We start from the raw sequence: 21641 nt of genomic DNA, 5'->3' as shown, positions 1-21641 counted from the left end.
GGTGTTCAGATATGACTCCTTGTAAAAGACAGGAGTCACATTTAACAGTGAAAGGCAAGGTTACTACCCGTAATGCCAGGTGTGTATTACCGAGGCAAACCAGGAAATAAAAACATACCAGACTTCCCCTGGCTTTTCTTTGGCTAAAAAAATCACACCACCACTGCTTTCTAGTCTTTAGCTATATCAATCAGTTAATAAATCTTAAGACACATCAGTGGTCTTGTGGGATATCAGTATTCTTGTTCACTACGGCTTCCTTTATTATATTCACAATAGTATTTCACAACAACCTCTTCTGCAAGAATTGGGAACTACATCTTGAGTTACAAAACAATAAAAGAGTACCAGGGACACACTGTATCTGAATTACACAGCTCTAGACAGAATTTAGTAAGGCTTCACTCAATTTCATTCATCAAGGTGGTGACACAGGTACGCTTGAGCACAATCACATAGAAAATGGTCATTACACAGAGACCAATTTCTTTTCTTTTCTTTCTAAGCCTATTGTATGAAGGGGAAGAAAAAAAAAAGAAAGGAAAACTAAGTGGGTTACTCCTAGCAGAAGTCTATAAATTGTTTTTTGTAAAACACAATTTTTCCTCTGTCATGCCTCTCCTCTAAAAGTATATATTGCAATCTACAATGGTTTAAATGCTTTCAAATAGTGTTGCTTAATAGAACAACAGTTAAAAAAACAAACAAACACGAACTATGAAAGAGGAGCTACTTAAATGTTTGAAGGTTCAGTATTACTAGTTCTGGAAGCCCACTGCGAGCTGGGCTTTCTATGCATCGTTCACGCATCTTTGCATGCACTAGTCAGAGCAGGGAAATAAAGGCAGTGCGTACCTGCTTCAGACAGGTCTCTAAGCGAGCTGCTCAGGGCACTTCTTTTCAGCCCCTCCCCAGTAGCATAGCTGTCATCCAGGCAAGCTCTGTTCAGCGTCCCATTGCCAGAATCTTTTTTCAGGCTGGAGCATTGAGACATGCTTGGACGCACCACACCCTTCTGTTTTTCTAGCTCAGCTGAAACAAAGAGAATAATTTTGCAATTCATATTTATTGACTCTAATGAAGGACAGGGTAACATCACAATTTCTGTGTGTCATCATTTATTACTGTGAATAATGCATAAGTTTTCATTTTGGCATTGTCAAATGCCAGAGAGGAATGCCACCCCGTCCTAACAGCCTTCTATTACAACATACAGAGGCTATTCCTCTTTTGGAAAAACAGAAAATTAAATTCCATGTTTAGACAGTCACATAACTTCCAGCAAAATATACTATGGCTACCTAATTGAGAGAATACAGGAATATCAACACGGAAATGAAGAAAAATTCACTGAAACTTTTTTGAAGGGCCATCACTGAGAAATTCAGTGCCGTAAATTATCCCTAACATTCTTCCTGCAACTTATGCCATAAATTACAAATCCACCTCTCCTCTGTCCATTCCTGTTTGCAGTTTTTCCAGGCTAAATTACCACTGCAGCTACACTGCAGTAAAGAATAGTCAATGAACTCATCTGGGGCTTAAGTTATCATTGCGTTTTTCCTCTTTATAGAATCAAAGCCAGAGAAAAAACTCACATTATTTTGAACTTTTAAAGAGTTCTCATGGGTTACACATGTATTCAAGATTGCCTAATTGTGATTAGCTTGAAAGTGCTCTATTATATGTACCTTTGTACTTACACTCTATTCTGTGCTTTTCCATTTCTTGAACCTCTGCAATTGACTCCCTCAAATCATCTGTAAACTTCTTCCTGTCCTGAGGATTTGGTGCATTGAAATTTATTAGTACTTTGATATCTGCGCCTGGAACAGCTGATGTGAGCCGAATACCATTGGGATAATCTAGAAGAAAGAGTCAAGAAAAACTAAGCTCTGATTATTCCAATTATTCTTCTTTTTATAAAACAACCCCAGACTGATGGCTTTTTACTAATATTATCATATAGAGGACAAAGTCAGAGAAATAAAAGTCCAAAGGCACAGAATTAGATTGAAAATCCCTAAGATACACTGGAACTGCTTAACTGACAATATACCAGATAAATATGGAATGATATTACCCTTAGGGTACAATGTACAATATAAAATAACAATCCCAGGGAAAAAAAAAGGGATAATTTTTGTTTCATGAAACAGATCCCATTACCTACTTAATTGTGACCAAAGTTTTGCTGAGTAAAGACTACTTGAATACGTCTCAAGTACTAGAAACTGTCTTATAATTTTAATTTAAAGATGGCATGAAAACAAACACACTAGTACAGCTTTTAGTACTTCCTAATAAGTTGTGTTTCCTGGACATTCTACTTTCCTTTCATTTAAAAAAAAAAAAAAGTGATCTGTGACATTTCATACTAAGAATAAAAAGTAGGGGTATTCCCCCTTACCCCCTTTGGTCCATATTATGGACATCTTCACAGTAAAAGGCAAATATTTCAGTAAACTGTCTTTGTCTCTCTTCTAGCTGCACCTCTGAGAATGCAAATTTTAGCAGCTACTCAAAAGTATCTCCTGGTTGAGACAGAAAGTTCATTTACAGAAAGATAGCTTATAATGAAGATTAGTTCTGCTGTAGAAAACACAATCAGCATTTCCTTAAACCACAGACCTGCAGAAATGGGGTGTCAGAAAAACTCAAAATGTGCATTCTAATTCACAATGTCTTCTTTTACTCACTTGCTTGACCTTATTGGTTTGCTAAACCTCTCAAATATTTACTTACGTTTTCAAGCTGAATTTCAAGCCCTCCCGTGTACTAAAAATTAATTCCCTCAAGAACCAGCAGATGATGTTAAGGTAGTCTCTTCCCTCAAAATCATTAGGTTTCAACAAGACAGAAATAAGTTTCTCAACCTGAGAAACCAAGTGCAAATGTTATGATTTTTTAAAAGGATATCTTAACTTCCAAATCAGAGGTGCAACTAAAAGTGAAGCAAGTCTATTCACCATTCTCAAGTGAAAAAAGGCGCCAACTGCTGCAAGCCTCAAAGGGTACAGAGGGGAAGGAGGGAGCAAGAATTTGGGGCTTCTGCCAGGGTCCGGTATCAACACCTTGCACTGAAGTAATGTATAGCTGATCTGCTTCTCCCGACTACATGACAACTGCATCTACCTTCAATCAAATAAGCCAGCCGCCTCAAGCTGTCTGCAGCTGCTGTCGTTCAGAATACAGCCAAATGGCCAAAAGCGCAGGAGTCTGGTGCTACGCAAACTAGCAGGTGTAGAGCACGCTGTAACAGCACGTACTGTTTCAAACACTGAAACTGGATATGCAGCAAACAGCTCTAGAAAGTGCACCACTTGGGGAAAAAAAAAGATGTTTATGAAACCAAGCAAGGAAACTTGCTAACTCCAAAGTCACATGGGCTACCTTCACATGTGAACGAAATAAATTTCCACATACTAAATGAACAAAAATATTTTATTACCAAAGATACTTCTCTACATCATATTGATTAAGCGTCAGGAAACACTCATGTATTTATTGGTTTCAGATACACTCTGAAGTCATCTGCTCACCCTTTACATTTTGGCAGAAATTTTGACTGGAGATGTAAAATACACTTCCCTCTTTATTTACTAGAGATACATGACACTATTTTCCCTTTTGGAGCTCATCCATCCCTCAACATAATTGACTTCTGTCATTAGAAGTCAATTTTTGTATCATCAACGCCAATCATGTTGTTCAGCCTCACCAATAGCCAAGCCAATATTTTTGTTGTTTCTGCTTTAGTGACACTAAATTTTATTCACCTGAAACCAGCTGATTCTGACAGCTGCTACACATAGATTTACGGAATGGCACGATGGCTCTTGTCAAAACACCCCAAAACTTGCTGGAGACAGAGGAAACCAAGAATATGAATTTTACAAGCCAGAGAGAAAGCATAGTTCTCTTTCCCAATTGGGAAATCCTGCATTCCACCTAACAGGCGCTGGCATTAGAAGTACAACCAGCTCACTGATTCACTGTAGTGAATTCACCTGAGGAGTCCCAGTTAAAATGCCTCCAGTTCACCGGGAGGAATCCAACCCTTTACTCCTAGTTTCACTATAGATATTTTTAAGTTTACTTGAAGAAGGTGTTTCTACTTAACATGCTTATGAGATTTTTTTTTTTTCATTTATTTAACCTGACATCAGACGAATCACATATTCTTCTATTTTTAGTAGAATCCAGGACAGAAGCGTTTGGCCTTCCTCTCTAAAAATGAATTTTGTATCATATAACGTGTGCACAAGAGAGAGAATGAATGCATACACATAGAAATAGCCTGCAGGCTACATTGCTGCTGTAAGCTCTACAAAAGCTTCCCTTTAGAGATCGCCACATGCTTTGACTCAACAACAGCCACTTCTTTTGAGTGAGATGAGCAGTGGAGCACATTCTCAAGGACAAGTGAAAAATAAAAGCCTTCCACAACAGAAAAGCACAGAGACCACTGAATGTCACGCTAAACTGTATCCAGTTTATCATGAAGGTCAAGGTTTGGCTTACAAACCATTAAGACAGGTCAAATAGACTGTCTCCCCATGTGCCACACAAACAACTATGCTCTGCTGCGTTATTCCTGATGCTGGCTCTGGGCTTAAAATCAGGACATTAGCAACCTGTTTGCTTTTTGCTGGGTTTTTATCTGCTAAGGCTACGCTTGACAAACATTGAAGATAAAAAGAATACTGGATTGATGCTGATTACAACTGACATGAACAGAAGGCATCAGAAAATAAAACCTTTAATCCAGGCTCTCTGCTTTGTATTTGTATCTGAATGAGTATATATTACCCACGCACAAAGTTAAGATATAATCAGGAAAATAAATTAAATAGTGCTTTGAATTACACATATTATTATAATAGTCATTATTTATTATCATACATGCAGTTCCAGCTATCTGTACTATTGACTAGGCAACAGATACATTTGTTTCTTTACAAACATTTTATTCTTTACAAGTATTCACAAACACCACATTAGGCTAGATTTAGCTTCTGACTACCACCAAAGAAATCTAAGAGCAGTCGTGCTGTTTCTTTATGCTGACACCACCTTGTTTTTAACTTTAGGGCTAAGTTAAATTCAGAGCAATTCAGAATCAAGTCCTGTCCACCTGTTTCATTCACACAATGTTTTATTTATAAATAAAATTGTCATCTAAAAAGAGAGGAAAAACTTACACTGGTTCTCAAAAAGAAGAACTTGCATTCCATAAAGGGAAAATGACTGTCGAAAACTGTATGTGACTGAGTTCTTCTTCTTTTGAAAAATCTTGGTCACCTGGAAGTTATCAAATAAACAAAGAAAAATGTCCCTTTTACCATACATGATTGTGGAAAACTATTGTTCTTAAGAAAACATTTTCTGCCAAAGAAAGCTATAATCTGCCAGAAAATATGAACTTGTAATTTTTTCCTTTTTTTAAAATGCAACTGATGTATTTTATCTGCTACTACTGAAGAACTGTCTAGCTTTGAAGCATTGGTGTCTCTTAACCAGCTTTAATATTTTATCCAGATACAAAGCCTTTGTGTTCTCTGTTCTCCATCTACTTCCTGAAATTCCAGAAAGAAAAAAAAAAACCCGCTTCCCTTATTATGCTCTGTACATGCTAGCAAAAATGTAAATATGTTCAAATTATCTTTTTTTAAAAAAACTTAGCTGCTACCACACTTTCCTTCATGCTTTTGTCTTACAGACTGGCCTACAGGCAGGACACGCCTGTGGACCTCTCCACACAAGTTTAATTCTCAGCCTGTACTGTCACATGTGCTGTGACCTTCCAAACCTGCTTCATTTATGTGCACCTCCAAACACCACCTTCCACTATCTCATCTAACGATGCCCTGTTCTCCCTGCGATTTGTACAGCACCTATCTCAATAAAAGCTCGAAGTCTGTAGAAACCTTTACTTTTTGCTACAATAGAAGTAACATACTACTACTTATCATCAATTTTGGGTTTTTCCCAAAGTGCGAATGCAACCACTCTTTATAACCAGGAGGTTTATTTTCACTAGTTCTAATTTTAACTTTTGGCGATGGCATTTGGTCTATGTTACTCCCAAAACAGTTTTATAGAACTACTGACTTCTGATTAAGTAATGAAAAATGACAGAAAACTTGCAACTTGAAGATGACAATGTTCCATCACTTTACACCTAAGCTCACATTCACAACTAGAAGGTTATACTCAGAATCAAAAGGATTAGGGTTTTTTTTTTTATTTACTTCCTGCTTTTAAGGTCTGAAGGTATGTAAAAATTACACACAATAAAACTGTGCATCTGAAGCATGCCTTTTTCATAACAAAACACGAAATATTTAGTTTCGTTCTCATTTCTTAGGTAACAGCCAAACACATTCCAAATAGAGTGCAACAAATCTTCCTATTTTTAACAGTAAATCAACCAAATAATTCCAAGCTGTCACTAGTTTTGTATGTCTGTTTTTTAAAAGACTGGGTCAAATTAAATGCACACAAAAAATTAAAAGGCAACTGTAAAATGTATTTCAACACATCCTATTCCTACTTCAATTAATAAACATGTCTGGTTCATAGAACCTCTGGGGAATACAAAGAAGGATGTAATTTTGTTTTTCCAGAAGTAACCTGAATTCATTATTCACAGAATAAAGAATGTCTTCATTCACCCATTAGGGAAACGGGTAAACTGGAGGTAATTTTTGTTCTTTATAGTAAAAGCTATTGTGCCAAAGTACTTTCTTATAATAGAGTTCAGTAATCAATAAAAGGCTTCAGTTTAAAGCAAATTATACATAATGAAGAAAATTAAGAAAATTTGAATCTTGATCATCTCAAGATTGTTGGAGTACAGAGTAGCATGTAATAGATATTTATTTTTAGGAATGCTCATTCACTTAATTGCCACTGATTTCATGGAGACAGGCATTTCTGAATGCCTCACTAGAAAGCCTATCCACCTGCAAATACATACCACAAGAAGATCATTAAATAAAAATATTTCTCGCTGGTGCAATCCAAGCTTCTGAGGTTTATTTGGATCTGGCACTTCAAACAGCCTACAGTAGCAAACAAGCCTCCGGTGGGGTAGAGAGAGGACCTATGACAATACAGAAGTTCATGGTCAATATAGCAATATTTAGTCAAGAAAGAGCATTTTTCATACCCAGAGTAATTTTTTGAATACTTCAAATACTTTTACCTCTAAGCCCATTAGACTCTTTCATCAAAGGACCAACAACAGAAAAATAAAGATTTATATGCTACAAACTTGCATGACATTCAGACTTCATCAAAATTCTTATACAAAATATCCTCTAACAGTTTGCATTACTGCATATAGATGCCAATAAAGTTTTACTGGGGATAGAGTTTTACTTCATGAAGCAATAAAACCTTGAAAGAACTTAAGATTAAGCAAGTGGGAGCTCAAAGCAAAGGATGTTTGCTTTCCTGAGCATTTTTACATATCTTTATTAGAAGAAAGGATGCAAAGCAACTTCAGCTTTTATGAGATGAATACACTGATGTTGTAGATAACTGTTTCTCAGCCCCTGAGTTAATTCAATTTGTTCATTCCCCAATACCAAGGAAGTGGGGACATCAGGAAAAAGTAAATGCATTTTCAGTCTGACTTATTTTCTCATGCCGGCAAGAAAACCAAGAATAATTTTCCATTTTCTTATTTGAAATGTCGCTGAAGCTATCTCTGAAGCTTCTGTTTTCAACCTAGCAAGACTTAATTTCTTTTAAATGCAGACAATATCTTGTCAGGAATACTAAAAGAAATCCTTTATACTTTAAAAATTTGAAGTAGAGAATATTCTTTGGTAACTAGACATACATTTCATTTATGTATTAAATTTCTTTATAATTCCTGATTCTCCATGGGAATTACAAGATTTACTAGTCAAAGAAAAACAAAGACTTAATGCTTCTTCTTCCTCTACATGAGCAGCAGAAAAAAAAAGGGGGTGGGAAGAGTGTAGGATTCACTATCTGCCCTTGTTCCTGGTTGGTTATGAAGTCATTTGGTGAGATTTCAGTTTTTCCCCCAAATCCAATGATAGCTATACTAATAACAGACAAAATGCTAATAGCATGTAATTTATCTATGGCATTAGTTTAATTACCCTCCCTGAACTTGGAAGACAAAGGTATTTCAGAAAAAATCTGACATGTTCTAAAGGAGCTAGTGTGGTGAAGAATGCTGGAGAAACCAATGGTTTCTATTTTCAGGCTATTCCGGTAACTGAACAGCTGACATGGGTTCTCAGTGGACAGTGGCAGGAATAAATGTGGCATGTTCTCCCTCTCTCTGATGTCCAGACTTAGCTTCCCCAGCACATGAGATTTGCTACAGCGAGATAACAAAACCCAAAGGTAGTCACTGAGCCTATGAACTTCCAAACAACTACAGTGAGCTCTGGTACTGAAATCTAACCATAGACCGTGCTTTCACTCATAGCAATAGATGACCTGGTAAGATTCCCTGCCACCGTATTTTTATAAAGGTCACACCTTTCAGTTTGGTTTTACAGTCCAGTGGCACTGCTAGGCATGCATCCATGAAACAATGACAGGTACTTCGCTTAGGAATACGAAGTTAGCTTTGCATTATTTTAATTGTTTACACGGAAAAAGCAAGAAACAGAAGACTGAAAAAACAAATGAGAGTTTAAAGTTCCTTTCTGGATTGTCCCGAGTGAAGACGCTCACACACAGTGCAGTCAGAATTGAGCAAAAAGAAATCATTAGGATCAAATTCGTATAAGATGATTTCAGAGCACTATGTGCACTCCTCTGCTATGAGGTGGTTTTTTTGTTTGTTCAAAACTACTAGCAATAATATTATCATGAAATTAAATTTAAGCAGAACACTGCATTAGAAGAACAGTTTTTGGATTATTATTGAATATTCCTATAACTTAAATCTGGAATCAATATTTTCTATGTCCATCTACCTTTCAGAAGAGAACTGTTAAATTAACTGGCAATATCTTCGTAGAGTGTCATTAAATACTGAAATGGACCAGAAAGAATGAACACAGTAGGGCTCAGGGGGAAAGGTGAGGCGCAATTCTAATTTTACTTCTTTATTTATTCTTTACTAGCTAATTTCTACAGTGATAAAAGCAGCTGAAATGCATAAAAAGTGTACTAAAAAAGGTGTAGAAAACTCTTGGCAATAAATTAAGCAGTCTCTCTGGGAAACAAGTTTTTAAGAAAATCTTTATACTTTGGAGAGTTATTACTACAACAACAGGAAAATTTTGCTTTAAAGAAGCCCAATTTTTTAAAATGCTACAATGTAATAGAATGCATTATTGCCAGATTAAGAAAAAGCTGCCAGTTATAATTACTATAAATTTTGAAGGAGGATGAAAGAAATACCTACACAACCAAGTCCATGATGCAGAGATCCAATCTACAGTAGAAAGACATATACAAGTTCGTTAAACTTCAGAGAAACACAGTACTGTATCTTAGCAACTAAATACGTCACGGTCTTACTATGACTAAATGCCTATGAAGTAAAAACAAATACTTCTATCAGTAAATACTGTTGGCTATTTCCTAAATTTTTTTTCACACAGCTACAAAGCCTCTCAATGGAAGAATCCTTGAACTTAGGACTCTATTGAGGGCATTGTTTTCTTAATCCCATTTAATTTACAAGGTCAGGATTAGTTTTAGGATTTGAATTGCCACATGCCTGAATAAAAAAAGAACGAGGGAAAAAAAAAACATCTCCCACAGAAGCCTATATATAAACGTAAATCCCCAAACAATTATGGAAAATGAGTTTCATATGAAAGCATTAAGTGACTGTCAAATACTGAATTTAGAATATTTATTTCCCTTCTGCTCAAAAATATGTTAAAGCTTTTATCAAGAAAATTTTGTTTTCTCTCTCCACTGCTTCTTCCAAGACATCTCCTCAATATTTCCTTACTGGGAAACAGAAGTAGATTGGATTTTCTTTTTTTGGTGGTCCCTCATTCTCTTCTCTCCCCTCCCGCACTGAGACTTGTCTGAGAAGAGATTACCATTCAAAGCTCTTTAAAGGTAATACGGAGAATCTTGAGATCCATTGGCTTTTTCTTAATAAAAAAAAAAAAACCCAACCCATCAGTCTCTGCTTCAGCAAAGTTCCCCAGAGCTGATAATTAACTGATGCAGTACTTCAAAAACATGCAAGTCTCGGGTTTTTTGTCTTTGTTTTGGGCTGCCTTCGTGACTATTAACATGAAAATTTTCAGAAGATGACTCTAGGACTTGAATTCAGGAAGGATGAGTATCTTTCGTCCCTCTCCACATTAGATACAATTGTCAGCATATAAAATATTGGTCTTAATATCTCTGTGTTCACTCGGCTCCTAAAAGAAAGGGAAAAATGCTGTGGCCTTCCTTTTCTCTCTCTTTTTCCAACAGACACTTTGAAGATGAATTTATATAGCAAAGTATTTTAGGATTTCTTCCCACAACAAAGCAAGAGTTATCTTTGGATGCTCAAACCCAGCACTAAAATCCATGGGACCTGATTTCTGAGACCAAATGACACAATCTCCCCTCGCTAACAGCGGTTCATAGAGCTAGCTGCAAAGCTGAGAAAAGACGCTGACGTGAACAGAAGTTCTCTATTGCTCTTGTAAATTATGGAGCCATAACTGACAGCAGAAGTGTTGAAATACCATTTTCTACAACATCACTTTAACAACACACTTCAATTCACCTGAAACAAACATGAGAGCTGCCTAAGATGCAGATATTTCAGTGTAATTTCAGAATTGTAAAGCTTCATGTAGAGAAAAGAGTTTCAGACTCATAACATCATCACTCATGAATACCCGATTGCAACAACAAAATTCACCTGCACTGTGAATGCTCCAAAATTAAAACCAACCTTATAGCAAATTATTATTTTGACAGTTTCTGCCTTTTGCCCTCTAAGCAACACACCTCTGTATTGTTCTGTACCGTACACTGCCCTACATCTCCTTAGTAGCTGACATGCAGTGCCAAGTGAACATACCGGTTTCTTTCCTACTATGAGTTTTTCAACCTTCTGGACTTGGGATACATGATCCTCGTTCGTCTTCAGTTCCCGTTTACGGATTCGCTCGTAAATCCCAATCAGCATTTCTCGTGGGATATCTTCACCGTCATCCACACCTGCAGAAGCCAACGGTTTCTATCAGCCTGGGTCTGCACGAGCTAACACACACTGTTATTTCTCAGCAATGTAGGCTTCTCAGCAAAGAGAGGATAAAAACGTGGGCAATCTTTGTTTCCTCTGCTAACGGTAATGCCAACATTGCCTAGAACGGCTGATGTACTTGTTTATGCTGTTGTGTTTCACAACTGCCAGTACTGTCAGCTAACATCTCCTATGCTGTCCTTGTGCCTACCATACCAAAGCAGCAGAAGTTCCATTACTCATCACTGAAGCACTGATTTTTGTCCAAAAGCTTGCTGCCCCCAATACGCCAAGACATTGATGGAAATGACACAGATTTGGGATTTTTTTGTTTTGTAACTCCTAATCTAAAGCTAAGCCATAAAAAGACTAATTTCCTACATTTGTTTTTTGTTTTTCTTGCAAGTTTCCTCTGTTCGGTATCAAAGCTCAAATGAGTTAAATAACCCTTTAGACACTAAAATCTCCATATGACCTCTTCCTAGGTGTATACCTCTGGGAGGAAACAGAACAACCATTCAATTTTGCCTATATCCCAGTATTACTCAACACTGTTCATAAAATAACTCCCTACAAGAGAACCTTATGAATATCCAGTAAAATTAATTTAACCAATATTTCCTGTATGATTTCAAAAACAATTAATTTACTCTGGAAAAACAAATCATCAAAATAACCTAGTTACAATATTATTGTTTAGCACTGTGTGAATATCATTGGCATGTAAGTATTTTAACAAATGCCACAGTGTCCCGAATGCTTGATCCTGAATTTTTGATAGCAGTCGAAGTAGCCCAATTTTAATAAGCGTCTTAAAGCTGGATTTCCTGGGGACAGGGAGATGCATGTCTATTTTTAAAACAGATTTTATCTCCCATTCAGAAGCCAAAATAGAATATTTTGTCACCCAGTGGAACATAAAAAATACTGTGATAAAATAGTTTCTTTGCAATAACAAAACCCGCCTCTGTTCTGTTCCACACCCGGAAGTCTTCCAGAGCCCACCCTTTGGAATCCAGTCATTTGAAGTTAGAGACAAGGTAGCCTGTTACAAAAATGCCTACAATGAGAAGAAATTGCTGGCATTCAGGCTGGAGCTCAGAGAGAATGTACTATATAAATATAACTGTAGTATTATGCTAAGAGATTAATAGCAGACCTTTTTAAGTCTTTGTGGACTTTACAATAAAATCTCAACACTAACTTAAATTTTGCTAAGCTAAAACATCTGCTAAGCATAGATCATTCATCGCTGTCTTATATAAATCTAAGGGCATAAAATCATCAAACAGGACTTGCATTTTCAAGATCTGAAATTCCAGAACACCACAAGTATTTTGTTTTTACTAGTACTAAAATGAAAGTACCACATGCACACATGAACACAAACTGCCTGAATACAAAAATCCATCTGAGATGTGCCAATATATTTTTATATATTAAGCAACTCGATTCTGTCTTTCTGCCAGTCAGCCTGCTTTTAGGTATCACTGAGAAAACGGCTGTTAAACAATACGTCAGTGCTTGCTGGTGCCTGCAGCAGTGGGCCTATTGTGCTACCATGCTGCTGCACCCATTGTTGCCAAAAGAAAAGAGACTGTGCACTACGTCGTCCTTATCCTGTGCTTATAAGCAGGGGAGGAGGAGGAGAGGGTTGCAGTGACTGAGCAGGCAATTCTCCTGGCCTTTGCACAAACGCACAGCAATGGAACTATAGTAAAAGCTGCTTTTCCCTATGGGCACAAACTATCTTAAAGGAAAAAAAGGGATGGGGACTTCAGCCTCATTTTATTTTTCTAACATCTGAGCGTTCTTCCGTGATAAAAGGCAAATGCTGTCTGATCAACTCTTCCTTGAGTGCCCAGGAACAACAGGAGGTATCATCCCCTCATGCACGATCTTCCTCCTCAGCTCTACAGCGACCAATTCCTGTTAGGCACAGCTGAGCGCTGCCTGAGCTGACACTTCATAAAAAAACCTGTTTTTTTCATCAAAAGAACCAGGATAGAAAGATCTGAGATACAGACTTGAAAAAATATCAGTATTTTTTTGGCAATCTGATGGCAAGCTTAGGTATGTCCTAGCTTTGCAAACAGTTTACTGATCAGAAAATATACCAAAATGAAATTTCTGTGCTATTTACAGTGTACCTTTCAGGAAGGTTTTGGAGTTGTGATTTTTTGTTTTTTCCCCACAGAGAACTGAAATCTTTAGTTTAGTTCCAAAAGTTCCCATCATGGCATAGTGGTTTCTGTTCCTTATACATACATACACGGGAATAAAAGGACCCAACAATACATCCACTCAAGACAGACAAGATAATAATGACAAAATACTATAAGCTTAGTTCTGTTTTCACTATTCCAGAAATAACTAAAGCCTGTAAAAATGACAGCAGTATTAAAAGTCAGGTGAAATCCCAATCAAGTGCCCTGTATTTTGTCTTTTTCCCAGAAAATACGTGGCGTCCCTCTACTGACAGTTACAGGGAAAAACTTTCATGTCCTTCGTCATTAGAGTTTGCTTACCCCTCAGATTCTTGACAAAATCTTCTAGCTTCATTTTGCGTTCTGGTTTCACATTTGGGCTGTACATATCTGTGTTTAACAGTATGATGGCAAAAGCTAGAATGAAGATGGTATCAGGATTTCTAAATTGTCTCACAACACCCGGGTTGCAGATACAATATCGTTGGCTGTAAAAAAGCAAAGAGGGGAAGCTGTCAAAGCTATGAATTACTCTTCTAATTCCACCAAATAAAGCAAACACTACATTCCAGAGACTGAGCAAACTCTTGTGTTCCATACATACATTTATTTTTCTGTCCACATATTTTCATAAGCTGATCTAGAACATGGAAGGCTTTTGTTTTCTACTACCACTGTAACTTCACTTCTTAGTACAGAGTCTGAGCTACAATAACCTCAATATTTTTTTTTTTTTTTTTCAGTTAGTAATGCCTATTAACACCAGGTAAGAATATAGCATTGATTTTAGCTTACTGCCACATGGTGGTTTACATCTCCTCCTGCCTGGGATAAAATACACGTGTGTTAGTATTGATAAGTTAATGCTCTTTATTCCACTACTGTTGAAATGCTTAATGAAAGGTTTAGAGCATAAATATTCTAAAATGTAAAATGTCAATGGTCTTATAATTCCATTCACATAAACTATTAGATGCAAACTGTTAGAGATATTAAAAAAAATCGCTGAATTTCTTTTCAACTGATGCCAGAAAGAACTTCTAATTGATAAACCTTGCTACATTAATACAAATTATGTCCATGAACAGCACCAGCAAATAAAACTTCCTATTTCATACTTAGCAAACCACCACAAATGACACGCTATATTTAAAATTGTATGTAGCTAAGGACAGTGCAAATAAGCAGTGAAATAACTTAGATATACTCAACTACCCCAGTTCTCCAGTTTGACCGTTAGACAACAGTACGTTTCTAGTGACTGAGTTAATTTATTTCAGCATCATACCTGAAAGCTTCAATGAGCCGTTCCACTTTCTGGGCTTCTCCTTGAACACGGATATGAGCCTGAAATTTCCTGAGTGCTTCATCCAGTTCCATTGTTGAGAAGTCCATCTCATCGACAACACAGCTAGGATAAAAACATATTGCCATGGTGTCTTTTAATTTCTAACAACACAGTACCTAAGGTAAGATTTTGAGATCCAAAGAACCTTTCTGTTTTCCATCTCTTGTAGAGATTCATCAAGGTTTTTTAAACATCCAGCAGCAAGTGCAATAATTATAGGTAAGCTGTGAATGAAAGATTGCAAATAATAGATCAATGAGAATGCACACACATCAACAGGCCCTTTTTAAAAAAAAAAAAACCAAACAACAAACAAACAGAAGAGCTGCTGGAGTGACAAATGCCTGACCAATGTAAGTGACATACCATTCCCAAGGATAATGACTGGCTTTGTGCTTCCAGGCCAATCAATTATTACAATGCCTATAATAGATAGTTTATAATGCTCAAAATATCAAATCTCAAACAGCCTGCAGCAAGCACAATAATCTGTACCCAAATGGCTCTATATCTATGAATGTTCTTACATATGGAGAAAAAACATACTGTTGTTTGGATACTCTCTAACTATTACTGTCATTCTCATCTCGCCATCATTTGCCCTGTCTTTCAGTTAACACTTATGGAGAAGGAATTAATTTCTTGCTCTGAAAATACAGTGCTGACAAAAAATAAAAAGGAACCAGTTTAATATAATCAACAATGTGAACCGTGTCATTCTAATACATTGTTTAAAGACTACTTCAAAATCAGAAGCCTATAAATTTCCCTTCTTTAAACTTAGCTTTTAGTTTTTAAATAACCAGACATGAATCACTGCAAGTAACAGCACTGTAATGCAGAAACCGCAGAAAGAAAGCACAATCCAGATTTAAAAGCCTTTTCTTGAATGTATAGCTATTCAGTGATAAATTAGAGTAGCTCACATTTTTCTTCCAGTAACATTCTAGCTAACACTGATTAATACCAAAGCCATTTATTCACTTTGCCTTGAAAATTTTTCCCTTTATGCAGAAGCGCCAGGAAACAAACAGGCTTGGTATTTCTCATGCTCTTCCCAATCCACACCTAAAAACCTACTACCTACTATCAGTTCTGCAATAAAGTTCACAGTCTTCCCACCTACTGTAAGTTCCGTAACACTTTCAAAAGCTCTCTTCTCCTTCAAAGGTGTAAAGCAAATGGGCAGACAAGCTGGAGTCAAACTGAAGTAATTAGAGCAATTAAGGTCATCCAGAAACATGCTGGCCAACAACATAAAGGTGAGGGGCTTAAACAATCTTTTATATAACTATGGAGATGGCAGGTGCATCACCACGGTCAATGCTCTTAACTGGAACCAGTACTTTTCCACAAATATTTCAAAATAGTAAACAAAACTTTTCTAGTGGCTATGGCATGACAAAAAAGGGAACAAGCTACTTTGGGTAGGTCAATACAGCAAATGGAGTTGTGGAAGTAAGATCAGATGTACTTGTTTAGCTTTTTTAAAAAACAACGGTTAACAAAATTATAATCCTTGATAATAATATCACGATCATAATGATAAAGAGAACACGATTAAATGGACTTTACTCACTGCAGGAGAACTTGAGTACACACATACTCTAGGTGAATAAGCCTGTGCTGAATGACCACTTCTTCATAGAATCAGAATCACAGAATGGTTTGGGTTGGAAAGGAACTTAAAGATCATCGAGTTCCAACCCCCCTGCCATGGGCAGGGACACCTCCCACTAGCCCAGGTTGCCCAAAGCCTCATCCAGCCTGGCCTTGAACCCCTCCAGGGATGGGGCATCCCCAGCTTCTCTGGGCAACCTGGGCCACTGCCTCACCACCCGCACAGTGAAAAATTTCTTCCTAATAGCTAATCTAAATCTGCCCTCTTTCAGCTTATAACTACTTATATTCACTACTATAGTTACATCTCCCTGGCAGGTAAAAGCAAGAAGCAGCTAGGCTTCCCCACTTCTAGGCAAGCAGATAACTGAAACTTCTTCCAGGCAACTATCCCTTGCTGAAATTTAGGCACGAGTGGAACATACCATTTGCTGGGTCACCGCAGTTACAACTGCCTTGATTCTCTACTGTACCATTTGCCTGTACTCTTGCACATAACCGTGTAGTGTAACAAACTGAAATGATGCAGTCCTTTACAGAGCAACAGAATGTCATGCTTCCCCCTCTCTTTTAACACTGTTCTTTATGATGTTTTGTTTTATTCTTTCTTTGAGTGACTGCACTTTGTTTTCTAATGCAAAGTCAAGACACAGCAGAAGGTCAGCTCGTCAGCTACATCTCTATTACATCAAGCACTCCTTGGTCAGGCAGAGAGCAAACTGAGGCTCAGTGCAGAACAGCAGTGCTCTGGGAAGCATGGCTGATGTGCCCAAATGTCAACCAGGGCAACAACATCAGTGCCAGCTCCCCCTCCCAAAAAATGCCTCTACAGCTGAGCTACCCGCAGGCAGCAACTACAGCAGGCCCAGAATGCAGATCTTGGTCAAAAATTTAGGCTACTCTCTTGAATATTTTCTAAGCTCCAGTAAAAAGATTTCAAACAGTTGAAAACCCCAATTTATAGCATCTGGGAAACTCAAATCAAAGCAAGTCACTTGAAATTAAATTGTGTAACAGAAAAAGGATCATCTGTTAAACATCTTTTCCATTTAACAACCTGGAGCTATTACCAGTTCAACAAAATCTACATCCAATCTGTACATGTGGTATTTAAGATGAAAAGCTAATCTATCCTCTCTTTTTAAGAAAAAATACCTTGTTCCTATTTGCAGGCAAGGTTAAGAACACTATCAAGAGAACTGCACCATTTACAGGGTGTTCCTTGCCCCAAAGCATATCTGAAACAGCTTATTTAAGAACAAATTAATTTCAATAAAAGGATTGTTGTGGGGTCGTAGGTAGGTGATTAGGACCTTACTCTTAACAATTGACCTCATCACAGATACAACATCTGGCTTAGCAGAGACATCCTTCTCACCCATATTCTGCTGGTCTGTTTGAGACAGTGAGGGCAAATGATTTGTTCGAGATCACAAAATGAATCATCTGAGATTAGAAATCATCTCGACCTGGACCTGTACTGTTTTCTTTTAAAAAGTTAGAAAATCCACTCTCTTTCGAAAGTCTTCACCCTAGTCTGACTCATAATTGCAAAATACTGATGACGATTACAAGTAGCTAATAATGACTCATGCTGAATACCGACTCCATCAAAATCAAGCCATATTCTGTTACTCTGCATTGTAAGGCTTGCTACTACACTGCACTGCATGCTTTGGTACAGAGCCTCTTCCGTTGCCTTCTGATGGGTATTGTGCTATACGAGGCACAGGAAGGAAAGAGAAGACCTCTACAAAAGGTCTATGGCATATGTACACGTGATGTTAGCTGTATTAATACAGAGTTCAAGCTTGCAATGTGAGATATATAAATTCTGACAGCATAATAGTAAGATCAGGATGACTGTAGGGAACATGGGCAACATCTTTGCCGTACGAAGCCCGTGAGAGCAATCTATAAGAAATATGCAAAGAAAATATTAGGTGTTAGTAGACACTTTGTATCGTGATACCATAACCTTAACATTTTTGCGATGTATTGATATTATGGCATCAATATTATATATAAACATTTAGTTCTCAAGAAAGACTGCATCTATAGACCAATGCAAATTTCAGCACAGCTTCTATTACACTCTGGTTAAAACCTATGGTCAGAATTTTTCCTAGTCTTCCTTAATGGGCAAGATCTGGGGTTTTTGCTTTCATTCTCAGAAGTTTTGTTAAACTTCTAGCTAAGCTTTTTATACAATTCATTGAACAAAACTGGACTAAGATATATTCATGTTTACAGGTCAGCGTATCAGATAAAAAAAGCCCCCAAAGAACAGGTGATTTAAATGAACACCCTCTTAAAATAAAGCAAATTATTTTTCAGTCTGCTCTGTATATAAGGTTTGAAATCCAAGACCATGCTGCTAAAAGTCTGATTTTCTGCTTTGAATTTCTTTGATTTTTAAAACAGTTTCTGTTTATCTAATGTTTTGGAAAAGAACAGTTTGTGTAGATCTTGTCAGCATATGCCTGTGCAGGCTGAAATCCCTGTTTATCTAACATCCGAGCCATGTGGCTGCAATAATTATTTTCATGTTTTGTTACTGATGAAGCCTTATGTTGCAAATAATATTATTTTGTTTCATTCAGTAAATTATTAGAGAGCCTAAGGAAGGAAAAATACTTTGAAATAACATACTCTAATGCCAAGAAAATGAGAACATAAATTCAGAGTAAATGTACATGACTACAGGGAATATAAATCCTTCTAAGTATCTTGCTGGATCAATAATAAAAACAGTAACTTAGCTGGAAAGCAAAGAAATAAATATTTGCTCATGTGGATGCTTTCTTTCTTAACCCTTAGAGTCTGGTTTCCCTCTCCTCTAGAACAAGATGCAGAGATAAGCACAGAACTGAATTCAGAGACCATTACTACCTCTAGCTTGATGAAACACCTTACTTGAACATTAAAATATGCTTACCTCCTCCCCACACACAATACTCACTCTAATACATCCCGGTTGAACTGTTTTTGCCGATTTCCCAAAAATTCTCCAATCATCTGTCTGCTGAGACCTTTCCTTTGCAGGAGAAAGTGGGCAACACCAACTGGAGTGTCTGGCACAAAGCCTCGCTCAATCAGGTACTGGACTCCTTTTTCAGGTTTTCTGTGGAGAAATGAAAATGCAAAACTATTAATTTTTTTTCCATTGGATCTGAAGGCATCTGATTAAAATTTTACAACAATTTTGCAAATCACTTTTGACTAACATACTACTAATATAGTTTCAGGATAAATGTAACTATCCTGTCCAACATAACATTCACTGTTAATAGCTTACTAGCGCTGAAACATGTCTTTGCATATCATTATCCATTTCCCTGCCCCATAACCCTTCCAAAGAGAAGTTTTATATGCAAGCAGCTTCAGGCATGAAATTCAAAACTCTTGTCAATGCAAAAGACAAGCCCAACATCAGCTACTAAATGCTCCTGTTGCTGGGAGAGATGTACTTTCTGGAAACAGAACTAAAAAGCTGCTGCTCACAAACAAGAAACAAAGAACACCCCTGACCTCCCACCCCGCTGCTGCCAAAGTTAAACTTACTGAACAAAAACATCTGAAGAAGTTTAACTTGCAAGCTGAGCATATGAAAAACAATGGAAAAAATAAAGTCAGTCATGCAAAAAGAAGCAATTAAAAATACTGGAGCTCCCATCTAACTCAGATTTTTTTCTTCTTGTCCTTTAACACACACATTGCCCCAGATTTCCCTCCCTCTGACAAGCACCTTCATAGTTCCTTGGAGTGTTTTACATCTTTTTATACATCACCTCCTGATTTAGCTGTAACCATTTTCAGATCTCAAAACAAAGGAAACTGAAGCTACTCATTTTAACATATTAAGAAGCATGTGTTGGGGAGGAAGGATGGGGATGGAATTGATTTCTGGCAATAAAATCTACCACTTAAAAAGAAAAATGCTGCTTATATTTTAAGGTGATGTAAAGTTCCCCTCAAAGCAAATACTGTGCACTGCATCCTCCAGCAGTGTGACACAACAGACAACCATAATTTCTTTTAAAAATTTCTAAAAGGGATATGTTTACAGAACCAGTAATTTTGCCCTCATCTTTATTTTGTAAGGAATTAGAACATAATGTCCACCTGTAAAAGTGAATGATTTGCAGCATGTTGGATGGCCTGGAAAATATTTCCTTTATCGTAAGTAAAATCAACTTCAAAGAACAAGGTGACTGTAGAATTTTCATAGAAGGTTGATCATACAAGCATAACCCTTCCTCAGGGTTTTTAATTGCAAATAACACTACTAAATACATCACCATCCAGTTCTCCTACTCTTTTATATTAGACTATTGTACACTTAATACCCTATTAAGAGTTAGATAGATCAGAGGAATATATATAGTTTTAATCAAAAGGGAGTTCTCAAATCTCAATTTCTTGCATCAGCTTTGTGGCTCTTTTCATCTGAAATAAGATTACACATATGGTCATTTTCTCAATACAATCTTGTAAAATGAACCTCCTTCACGGAAGAAAAAGGGTGCTTTGTAAGTAATGCAACTGTTATGTTCATATGCTTTTGAGTTGTATTTCAGAGTTCTTATTCTTTCTGAATTTTAACTCGCAGCATCCAACAAGAACAGAAATAGTTTCGCCCGTCCCCCTTGTTAGTGAGCTACATTTGTCCATAAAATTTGGAGTGATCCAAACCCTGGAGAGTTCCTCTCCAGCCACTACCAAAACAGAAAACAAAGTATGCTATCAAAACACGCAACTTGATCGAAAGATCACCCTTTACTTGAGATACAGAAAATGCTGGATCGTTACTTATTGTACTAAACCACAACTTGAATTCTCACCACCTGCGTAAACCTGAAGACTTAAAATTATACAATTACATAGGAACTGATGCAAAATAAATCACGTTGCCTTTATGATTATTTTACATAAGTCAGGGTCTGCTTTTTCACATAAGAAGTTCTGCTTCTGGTTCAGCAATATGAAATCACCTTATTCAAATATACTTCAAACCAGGCTAGGTAAGTCTCCAAAACAGACCTAAAAATCCATTTAGCAATACACTGAAAGCCCCAAGCTCTTTTTCAATCGGTACTTTCTTCATGCTGAAGTGAAGCATCAGGAAGTTTTGCAGTCTAGGATTATTTGAAAGTAGTCCAATTTGTTACGAAAGTTGTAACACAAAAGCAATGTAAACTCTGAACTGTAATGATATGAAAATAGTACCTGAAAACTCTGAACTGTGGGAATGAAG

At 37.0% G+C, this 21641-nt stretch overlaps 1 protein-coding gene across 1 annotated transcript in view; it reads right to left on the bottom strand.

Annotated features, from left to right (window-relative positions):
* Window positions 1-855: 855 nt before the first annotated feature.
* IQSEC1 (IQ motif and Sec7 domain 1) overlaps window positions 856-21641 on the bottom strand; it is a gene marked incomplete at its 3' end in the record, with an annotated part of 55008 nt that continues 34222 nt past the window's right edge. The window contains exons 5-13 of the mRNA XM_010085931.1: window positions 19347-19508; window positions 14705-14827; window positions 13738-13904; window positions 11045-11184; window positions 9407-9436; window positions 6983-7108; window positions 5205-5304; window positions 1704-1865; window positions 856-1032 (exon numbers count right to left, since the gene is read on the bottom strand). Coding sequence (XP_010084233.1) covers window positions 856-1032; window positions 1704-1865; window positions 5205-5304; window positions 6983-7108; window positions 9407-9436; window positions 11045-11184; window positions 13738-13904; window positions 14705-14827; window positions 19347-19508 — 1187 coding nt within the window. The remainder of the gene's footprint in view (window positions 1033-1703; window positions 1866-5204; window positions 5305-6982; window positions 7109-9406; window positions 9437-11044; window positions 11185-13737; window positions 13905-14704; window positions 14828-19346; window positions 19509-21641) is intronic.

The sequence above is a fragment of the Pterocles gutturalis genome, unplaced genomic scaffold (assembly GCF_000699245.1).
Source record: "Pterocles gutturalis isolate BGI_N339 unplaced genomic scaffold, ASM69924v1 scaffold49696, whole genome shotgun sequence".
In the NCBI taxonomy this organism is placed as follows: domain Eukaryota; kingdom Metazoa; phylum Chordata; class Aves; order Pterocliformes; family Pteroclidae; genus Pterocles; species Pterocles gutturalis.
Note: the sequence above shows the minus strand (reverse complement) of the source record. Positions and strands in the feature narration are given on the sequence as shown.